The sequence below is a fragment of the Echeneis naucrates genome, chromosome 20 (genome assembly GCF_900963305.1).
Source record: "Echeneis naucrates chromosome 20, fEcheNa1.1, whole genome shotgun sequence".
In the NCBI taxonomy this organism is placed as follows: Eukaryota; Metazoa; Chordata; class Actinopteri; order Carangiformes; family Echeneidae; genus Echeneis; species Echeneis naucrates.
In genome coordinates, this window is record NC_042530.1 from 18320762 (window position 1) to 18331273 (window position 10512).

General features: G+C 40.6%; 1 protein-coding gene across 1 annotated transcript; it reads right to left on the reverse strand.

Moving 5' to 3' along the window:
* Window positions 1-592: 592 nt before the first annotated feature.
* Window positions 593-10160, reverse strand: cngb3.1 (cyclic nucleotide gated channel subunit beta 3, tandem duplicate 1). Its single transcript, XM_029529679.1, has 17 exons — window positions 10068-10160; window positions 9396-9507; window positions 7002-7166; window positions 6621-6920; window positions 6340-6548; window positions 6205-6255; window positions 5686-5772; window positions 5530-5594; window positions 4802-4924; window positions 2467-2608; window positions 2119-2278; window positions 1952-2049; window positions 1694-1777; window positions 1486-1604; window positions 1029-1181; window positions 791-923; window positions 593-688 (listed from the first exon to the last, which is right to left on the reverse strand). Exons 1-17 carry the CDS (start codon window positions 10158-10160, stop codon window positions 674-676), a joined length of 2109 nt encoding a protein of 702 aa, XP_029385539.1. The 3' UTR covers window positions 593-673.
* Between the last annotated feature and the right edge of the window lie 352 nt (window positions 10161-10512).

Genomic DNA, 10512 nt, shown 5'->3' on the forward strand with positions numbered 1-10512 from the left:
CTCCCTGACAGACGTGTGTGTGTGCATGGTGGCATAGTGATGACCGCTCTTGCCTCGTGACAAGAAGGTTGTGAGTTCGATTCTCGGGCCTATGACCTTTCTGTGTGGAGTTAGCATGTTCTCCGTTTGCCTGCATGGGTTTTCTTCCCACCATCCAAAGATATGTATGTTTGGGTTAATTGGTGACTGCATATTGTCCGTAGGTCTGAGCATGAGTGTGAGTGGTTGTTTGTCTCTGTCAGTCTCTAATTGCTGACCCTGCGATGGACTGGCGACCTGTCCAGGATGTACCCCACCCTCTCCCAATGTGAGCTGCGATTGGCTCCAGCACCCCCTGCGACACAGGAATGGATAAGCAATAGAAGATGAATGAATGAATAAATACCTGAAACATAGTGACGTGATCTTCAGCCGAGTTTATGGTCAGTTGCTGGCAGTGATCAGGTGAATTGTCTACTGAAGAGTTGACTAGAGTTTACAAAGTGGTTATCATTAAGTTAGAGTTGTGGCATAGGTGTCCTATCCACCTCTATAACCTGACTTCAGTTGGTGTCTGAGCTGTACAACATCAGATCACATGAAAGCATCACTTTGGCTCATAAATCCAAGTCTTTCAGTAGGTGTTGAAGAGTGATGTGAGGCTCAGCAGTGTCACATCCTGCTCTCACTTCTGCTATTCTGCAGCTTTCTGTGGACAGTTGACAAAAAGATCTGTTTCATCATAGCTTACATATCCAGTATGCAATGAGAACCATCTTTAATAAAAGTTGAGCATAAATGAAAACTTTACCTTGAGTTTGCATATGCTGGCAAAGGCTTTTAGCAGTTTGGGTGTTGGTGGTTTTTGCCCAAACAGAGTCAGACCTTTCTGCTTCTCCTCATTAGTTTTAGCAGCTGCAGGACCTTTGGCCTTGGTCAGTTTCCTGTACAACCACACAGACATTATTGTTCATAAGCTGATGCATTCAGTCTTTGCGTTTCAAAAGGATTTCACTCATTCTCCAGCACTAGTCAGTCTGACGACTCACCTTCCCTTCCTGGCGAGCACTTTCTGAGACTCAGGGTAGTGGACCAGGATGTCAAATAGGTCCTTTTTCTCCAGGACAAAGAGATTAGCAAAGCCATGTGCTTTGACATTGGCAGTGCGTCTGTTTCCTCCATCTTTAGCAGATTGGAGTAGACTGGGGGGCAGAAAATAAATGTCAAGATACAGAGCATTCAAAAAGCATTCAATTTCTTGATATTTTAGTATCCTGCAACTGTTCGCTGAAATTCATCAAGAAACTAACTCCCTTATGACTCCACACAGAGTTCAGTCAGACCTTTTGCAGTTTTTCCAGACTTCTTCACATCAAATGTGCTACAACATTGCTAATTTGCTAACAGAGCCAGAAGTGCAGAAATTAGGTGATGAGTGATGTGAATGTCAACTCTTATCATAACGGCCCTTTAATATTATGATCTCTTCTAGTGCTGCAAACTGACCTGATTTCTCCAAACACAGAGCCGGCCTTCAGTGTGACAAACACAATGCTGTTGTCAGGGCCTCCCACTACCTGCACTGCTCCACTTTTAATGATGTACATCTCTTTACCAATGTCACCCTGCAAGTACACACAGTTACACACTCAATTACATCATTTGCTTCACAATGACTGCTCAAATCTATCCTTTACACACAGAATATACTCACTTTCTTAACAACAAAGTCTCCAGGCAGGTAGATGATAGACTTCAGTCTCAGCAACATATCCACCAGCATCTGCTGGTCACAGCCCTGAGGAGATAAGATGGGATCCACAAGTTAGAGCTTTATCCAGCAGATAAGGTACCCTGTGCTGAGGGGTAATTGGGAAAGATGATGGGACCCTTGTAACAACTATTTGTTTTTATTTCCGCTGTCATACAAGATCACGCTTCTGAACAGACAGCAAAGCAAATTCTCATTCACCTGAAAGAGTGCGATCTTCTGAAAGGTTGCCAGGTTAATGTCCACAGCGATAGCAGTTTTCATCACCAGAGGCATCTTGTCCAGCAGCTCGGATTCATCTGCAGATGGCAGACAGTGAATGTGGGTGGACAGCTGGATATTTTACTGGGAAATTTTGTTAGCCTTACCCAGCATGCCCTGAGCAGCCCATGTGTAGTTGTACCATGTCCGGACTCTGTTCTGTACAATTTTTGGGATTCTATATGTGTTCATATAGGCAACACAGCCATCCATTGACGCACGGAAATATGTCTGACCTGCTGTTGCTGCCCCAATGACATCTCTCATCTGAAAGAAAGTGAAAGAAAAAGTTGAGGGTAATGTATTATAATTGATGCAATTATAAACTATAAAACTGTGAAACTGATGGATAGCATAACTGATTGGATACTTTAAAAAGCTAAATAAATGCAGCAAAGTCTGAGGTCGAAGATCTTCAGACTGTTGTAAAATGTATGGGTTAAGAACTCTCCTACCTGTCCGATCAAACTGGAGAACACAAAGACACCAATGAAGAAGTTAGCCATTTGAAAGCTAATCTCAAAGGTGGTTACAGGCTCTGGAAGACCCCCGATGTTGATCAGACTGCGCACAGCATAGTAGTAACAGCGCAGATAACTGTGAATGAACAGAGGCAAGTTACTTAAGGACAACTTGTCTTCAATTTTACGAAAAGACAGCAACACATACAAACCACAACTACGGTGGAAACCCTGAATCTCTGAGTGGGCATGTGCCTGCAGGAGCATAATGGCAGAGCATGGCTGTAAGGGGGTTTAATTTCACCTGGTCAGGCTGATAGTAGGTAGCCAGTCAATGTCTCTGTCCTGTTGGCTTTGATGCTACCAAGTGGTTGATCCGGTATATTGTGTACCCAACACTGCTATGCTCAAATCAAAATTTATTTATTTGGCTCAAAAAGACAAACTACGGGAGGAAATAAAATTCGTGAAATGTAATGCTGTAATGTACAGTTATGGGGGAGAGAGAGGGAGAGAGATAGACAAAGACAGAGGGAGGGAAAGAAAGACAGGTACTCAGTGCATCCTCCTCAGAATATTTCTGATCTTCACAATATTGTGTAAGTAAAAGAAGGCTGTCCAAGACTTGTTTTATATGAAGGACAAAGGACATTTCCTGGTCAAGAGTGACTGAACTCCAAATCTGACTTCTAAACAGGGGAGCTGGAGGCCAAGGTAATGCTGTCCAGGGTGGTTACATGATTGGATAATGCTTCTCTATGGTGCTTCAAATCAAAATCAAATCAAATCAGATTTATTTGTATAGCGCCAAATCATAACAAAGCAGGTCTAGACCAAACTCTTTATAAAATTATTTAAAGAGACTCAACAGATCCCCCCACCCCCCCCCCATGAGCAAGCACATGGCGGAAGTGGCAAGGAAAAACATCCTTTAAGACGCAGAAACCTTGGGCAGAACCAGGCTTGGGGGGGGGGGGGGCAGCCATCTGCCTCAACTGGTTGGTAAGTGTAATATTTTTTTTGCGTTGTCTGAGTTCTGAAGTAAAAAGTTCCAGGTCATCCCCTCTTATGTCTGATAGAAATGCCTGAAGTCTGACTAAAACATTTACTGACATTGCATGCTGCCAGGATAAAGTGCAGAAGTAGGTCTCTGTGGTCAGTACGTGTTTGCAGTGGTGTTCCAGTTTGTTAGGGCCTTATTATGGTGGGAGAGAGGGGAAGGGCCTCTGTCAGAAATCACTGTTTATCAAGCTTTAGCTGCTTTCTCTGAACACCAGTGCCATCACTGCCAGGAAGGGGTTCATATCTACAAGGTGAACAATAAGTGACATTCCTTTCTTAAGGCAAAATATCTCGGAAATACATAGTGGCCTACCAAAGTTCGGGCACCCTTGTTTAAAATTGCTGTGACTAGTCAAATGAATAAATGATGAACTGATCACCTAAAGGCATAAAGGGATATTTCTTTTCAGCATTTTGTACAAGATTTTTAAATTTTTAAATAATTTTTTTTCCAATTCTATTGTTAAAAAAACATACTTAAAAAAACTTACTAAAATACCCGATAATGAAAGTAAAATATCCGATGCTCACAAGGCAGCAGAAGGCTAAAAGAAGCAAAAGAAAAGCGATTTAGGTAACTCCAACAGGAACGTTGGATGACAAGCTGAGGTCTGGAAAACCAAGAAAGCTATCTGAAACATTAATTTGGATGTGGGAAAGGCAAATAAAACCTCAGTTTGACTGCAAACGACCTCCAAAGACATTTACAATGGAATACCAAGTTGAGGGTTTTGTCATAGCTCTTCTACTCACCTGTGAATCCTAGAAAAATTAGACGCCTTTTTTTTTCATACTATTAATTTATTTTAAATATTTTTATTTAATAGCTTTCTTCTCCTTTTTTTTTATGTATCTTGTCATTTTTCTCTTCTCCTGCCTCATTTTTACTGTGTCTACCTATGTATATTGAACAATAAATACAGAGTTATCTTTGCAAGGAAAAATGGGGGAAAATCTTTATTAGTTTTATATATATTTAGTATTTAGAAAATAATGGGGAAAAAAAATAATATTAATGAAAATAGCTAAGAAATATTTACCTTAATACCTTTGGTGACCAATTCATCTTCTTCTCAACTAACTATTCACATTGGCATTTTAAGCAAAAGCGTCACTGTCACTGTACACACATTGCATTGTGGAGCTGTGAATAACAGTTGTAAACTGAACCACAAATCATTTTCTTCAGCCCTCGTAAACCACCCATAGCAGTGAGCCCACAAACAACTCAAGAATCCAAACTCAACACAAAGTGAGAAGAACATACGCCGTCCCGTTTCCATCATACACCCAAGTGGTCGTTGCCAGACCCTGGTGTACCGAGGCGACGTAGTACACACAGGCGTTGAGATGGAGCATATAGAGCAGGTAGCCTGTGGTGCGAGCCACCCTGCACCAGTCGGACAGTGACATGAAAAGACAGATACAGTATGAGAAATTTAATGCTCATTTTCACTGAAAATATTGTTGAGACATACATATTGGTTCAGTTCTATAAAAAGCAAATAATCTCTGTGTGTTTGTCTTCAACTGTGTGAGGGTACGTGAAATGTCCACTAACTGTGATGTGCTTCCCCCAGAGGGAGGCATATCACAGTTATTGGATATTTTCATGGACATTTCAGGTTATCCTGAAAGTCTTATCCTTCAGATACACAGCCTTGCTTCCTTTGTTTCTTATTGTTCTTATTGTTCCAATACAGTGTTTATGTATGTAACCACAGTAAACTAAATATCAAAATCCATACACGTATGGATAAACTGTGTAAACTCATCTATAATCAACATAGTAACTATTGATGTTTCCATCCTAATCCTATGTGTCATTTGGTTATTGCCATATTCATATCATGAACCACTTCCTCTTCCACTTTGCAAACACTTAGTGATTAATATTCCACAAATAAATAGTTTGGAAACTGTTAACACGCTGAGTGTTTGCATATTCTGGACTGATTCAAAACCGGTTTATCTCACTGGTTGATCAGCATTTACCTCCAGATGTAGGCTTTTGCCATGATGCTCTCAAGTCGATCACTGAATTCAAAAAAGGACTCAATCTAGAACAGACAGGAAACGGACTAGAAATGTGATGTCTAGTCGGTTTTTAATCACTGCCACTGTTAATGAAATGGTTTGCTGTTTGCCCACCTTGATAAAGCGGTTCAGTCGATAGATGGAAGAGAGTCCAAAGTGCAGGCAGAGAAGGTCAAAGGGAAGGATACTGAAGATATCAGCCTGCACAGAGGGGAAAAAATTAAGTTCACAACACCTGTGCAATCTAAAGATCTTCCTTTAATTAAAGGTCATCATTCAAACGTTGTATCTTTTTAAATATATAACATACATATTAGAAAAACTGATACATTGGTCTGAAAGTAGTAGTGGTATTATACTTTTGTACAGTAAGTGGATTAAATTTTGCCTAATCCTCCTTCATGTTTTGGTTTTCAACCCAGGTGTCTGGGGACAAAAGATAAAACTGAGGCAAGACACATAAGGCAAGTAAAGAAGAAAAAAGTTATATTATATGTCATATTATATTTGAGGATTTGACCTCTTTAAAAGTTTCTTACTGTAAAAGTTGAAAGTGCAGTAAAAAAAAAAATTTGATACTGTATCTCCAACCTTTAAGTACAGTGAGTAAATTGAGCTGTTTCTCATTCTTACCTTAAACCGTTGTGACTTGCGATAGTGTACCTTTGCCATAGCTCTGTCTTTCTGCCGGGAAATGAGACTTTCATTAATGACTCAGGTGAGACAGAGGTCATGGAGAGTGATGCTGCAGAATGTTCTTTGGCTCACAATTATATCACCAGCTTTGACAAACTGGAGTCGGGGCTGCCAGATGATGATGTCAATTACATTAACCATGTCACTGGCGATGTCAAAAAAAATCCATAGGGGGTTGATAGTTGGGTTGTGGTAAGGAAATGCCAAGCGGGCAGGGCAAAACCAGACATTGTAATTGTATGCCACTGCTACCACAGTCAGCCAGGTTATGTAGCGACGATCTGGAGACAGACAGCCAGTGAGATATCAGGATCTCCATGTGTCTAGTTAAAATCAGCTGTCAGGAGACCTACCTGTGAAAGGATCTATGGTGGTGCCCAGGATGGAGTCCATTTTTGTCTCAATTGGATGGAAGAAGATATCAAAGCAGGAGTAGTTGATGTCTGGAAGGATCTTTGCTACCTTCCTTGCCTCCTCTGCCAGCCTCTCCTCCTCTGCCCTTTTCTCAGCCTCCAGCCTCTTCTCCTCAGCTTTCTTCTTTTTTTCCTCTGCGTTTTTAGCTGCCTCCTCTGCCTTCTTCTTATCTGCCTCTTCTTTGGCTATACGCTCCTCCTCCTTCAACCTGATGTAGTTGTCCTTCTTCAGGATGGGTGCTAAACAGTAAAGATAGGGATAGTAGGTGAGGTTACCCATCTTTTGCCTCTTTACTCTTTGGATGTTAGGTCTGTACTCACTGACAGGTGGAGTGATTTCTGGAGAGGTAGCATAGGGATCTATGACTTTCTCTTTCAGTATCTCTTTTCGCTCTCTTAAACACTTGACCACATTTCTAAGGATGTCATCTGTGTAGTGGGAATAGACAGCAGGCGGAGGAGGGACATTTTCGCTGAAAACAGAAAAGGAGGTATTCAATTCGAAAGAGCAAAGAGAAGTGGAAAATAATATTCAGGTAGTAGTAGAAGAAAAACATTTTCAGTATTCAGTTGATTGAGTATTGTTGATGTTATTGGAAAATAAACTACGTTAAACTGTACGTTAACTCTGGCAGAAGCGCGAACTCAAGATCAGGAACCTTTAACATTAAAAGAGCCATTTGGGCACGGTTCCCACCAAAATAAAACCCACCTAGAGCCACAAAACCTAGCGTAGCTCACTGGGGGTGAATAGCTCAAAATAAGTCATCAGCTGTTCGGCATCAGGTGACACAAACAAGGTGGGATGCATATTTCCATCGACAAAATATTTAAAAAACATTTGATTTTGATGTTGCAAGATCACTTAAATCTCTAAAATCATAACTATTGCTATTATTTATTTGTATTATTTTCTTAAAGCCACAGGGAGCCAGGGCAGAGGGATGAAAGATCCGCAGGTTTCCGACTCCTGCTCTTACTCATCAAGAAAAATTAGCAAAGCTTTAATTGAAACTTCTGAGTGAAAGTAATATTTTAATAGCATTTTTCATTTAATCTTAAATTTAATAAACCCTCTTTAAGACACTCTGACACTGACACTGACTCATTGAGTCACTTACACATAAAAATCTAAATTCCCAAAAAAGTAAATTTATCATCTGCTGAGAGCAAAGACAAATTCTTTCAAATCAACTCCCACTTGCATGTGAAATCTACCACTGATTTACCTCACAAATTCCACTAAGCTCTAAAGCTCCTTTCCTACTTTTGAAGTCACAGGCTGAGCCCCAGTATAATCATGGCTGCTGGTCCTGTGTCCACACTACTCATTGTGAGGTAACCTGGGATAGTGGTGGTCTAGCTGTTTTAACTTAAGTATCCATCTATGCATATGTACTGTACTGTATGAAGACTTTGTGAATGCAGAACGCCACCACTTCAAAGAACAATCTGCCGTTAAAGCTGACGTACGGCAATAGTACACTCCACACACCTCTAGACAAGGGGCTGAAAAATCAGTTACTCTCTATCAGGTAAGGTTTCTATATGGTTGTTAATCAATAGGCTTCACGTTATAATACTATTGAAAAATTAATAAAGATTGGACTTAATGACTTTAAGGTTGTTGGTTGAATCTTCCTTCTCAGTCCTTTTCTGATGAGTCCAGTTGCACTGACACCAACTGTGGTGCCAAATGCTCCCTCAGCAATATCACGTTTTCTCCTCTTATGCAAACACTGCCCACAAGAACAGCAGATTAGTAGCAGATCATAGGTATCGAGTCTCATATCCACAAAAGAGGCCTTTGTAGATTTGTTAAATCCTTTTGGGGGACACTGGTTGAGTGATGTTTATCTAATAATTATAATAATAACAATGATAATAATTACCCATCTCTCTGAGCCACCTCTGGATTGCTAGGAGCAGCAGGATTAGCTGGAGTAGCGAGAGCAGCCAGAGCAGGTGGAGCTGTAAGTATATAAAGACACTAGTTTTTTACAGTTTGTGGAAAAAAAAGAAAAGATCTTCTTAGTTTTTGCATTAAGTTTCAGCACAGAATGTATAGAGCTCAGGGTCAGGGTTAGGGTCCTTGGTCTCCTCTACTACTAAGACCCCTCTCCCTGATGTTGCAGTTTGTCCTGGGAAAAAGGCAAAAGAGTCCTGTTTGTTCCAGACTTCTTGATGTCAGAATGATGATGATGATGACTTCCGCACTTTCAATGAGCGTAAACATAATCCAGTATCTGTGTTGTGAAGCAGTTCCCTCCTCCCCATGGTATCTGCATCATCAGACCTGATACAGTTGTGTGTCTTTAAACGCTTATGTCTGCACTTATATGATTGTGGAGCATTGAGTAAGGAGAGGAAAGGTTTTAGATGTATAAAACTACAAAATTGCCCAATGTGAAAGAGATGAAAGTGTCCAATGAGTTCCTGAACATCACTTGATGTGCTTACAAAAGATTATCACATTATGCTGTGTATTCAAAAATCATTTCATCATTTTAATAAAACGTGCTTTGTACACTTCCAGAATATGTTGCTGATGGTTTCTTTGTGGCCCGTACATCATGAGAAAATGTATTTCCTGCCAGTATTAAGTAGTAACCTCACTGGTCCATTTGATGGATCAGTTATGCATGAAACACCAAATGTGGCTGCAGCACAACACTGACCACAATTAAAAAGCAGATTAACGAGAAACCTATTTACCTGGCTGTGTCTCTTCCTTCTTAGGTTCCTCTGTCTTTGCCTCATCTTTCATTTCCTCCTCCTTTTTTTCATCCTCTTTCTTTGGTGGCTCCTTATCATCCTTATTTTCTTCCTGTAAGCACAAAACACAAAAGGAAGATAAGAAGATAAAACAAACATTAGGTTGTCAGACCAAATATTGACAAATTTAATAAATCTAGACTTTATTTACTAAGGTTAGTGGTTAGCCCAGCACTTCATTCTGCACCTCTTCCTTAGCATGGAAGGAAGCCTGAAGGAATCAAAACCCCCCAAGCTGGAGAGGCATTCATAAATCCACAAATCTAGCCTCCACATCTCAATATCAGCGCCAAGCTGGTTTGGAGGCTTTGAATCAGATGAGTCACCTGCCATGGTTCACCTTAAAACAACCTGGGATGAGCAAGAAGCAACAACCTGATCAGATTCACGTTTGGCTTAAATGCATGAAAGCTGTTCAGGGAGTGGCCAAAGTAAACAAACGGTATGAAATCCAATTTGTAAATTATGAAACCTGATTATATAAATTAAAACAAGATATCTGGATTTGAGGTCTGGTCCTGGATTTGTGCTTTTTAGGGTATTAGTTTCTGACTACAGATTCAACGAAATCTAGCATTTAGTGTCAATATTTGAAATATGAACAGGCATTACCTTAACTGCTTGAGGTGTGGAAGGAGAAGAGACAGCAGCCTGGCCAGGGGGAGGCTCAGGAGCCCCAATCCACTTTTTCAACCTGCTGAACATGGTGGGCTTCTGTGTGGACGTCAGTCAACAGGCCTGTCCATTCACGTCTCCTCCTGCAGACCAGAATCCCCAGATCCTCATGCAGTGCTAGTCTTACATCCAAACAACAGACTGAAGCAATTAAATTTCTTAGACTCATTAATTCCCTCTGGGCACTCCCCTTCCTCCTTGAGTCCACACTTAATCAGCTGCTTCAGCTGTCAGTCACCACCAGACAGGGCAACTAGCCTCTGACAAAACAGAGACCATTTACAGAAGCCTGGTAATGTCTTATACTAATTAAGTAATTAAAGATCACACAGTCAAGTGGGGAAACTGAAAGTAGTAGATGGAATATATTTTCAGATTTGTT

What these genes read in the sequence shown, in the direction of transcription:
- cngb3.1 (XM_029529679.1), bottom strand. Translation starts at nt 10,160, where the DNA reads ATGTTCAGCAGGTTGAAAAAGTGGATTGGGGCTCCTGAGCCTCCCCCT. An exon ending in AGAAGATCGCACTCTTTCAG is followed by an intron (nt 1,778 to 1,951) that starts GTGAATGAGAAT and finishes TTATCTCCTCAG; the next exon opens with GGCTGTGACCAGCAGATGCT. An exon ending in GTGCTCGCCAGGAAGGGAAG is followed by an intron (nt 924 to 1,028) that starts GTGAGTCGTCAG and finishes GTGGTTGTACAG; the next exon opens with GAAACTGACCAAGGCCAAAG.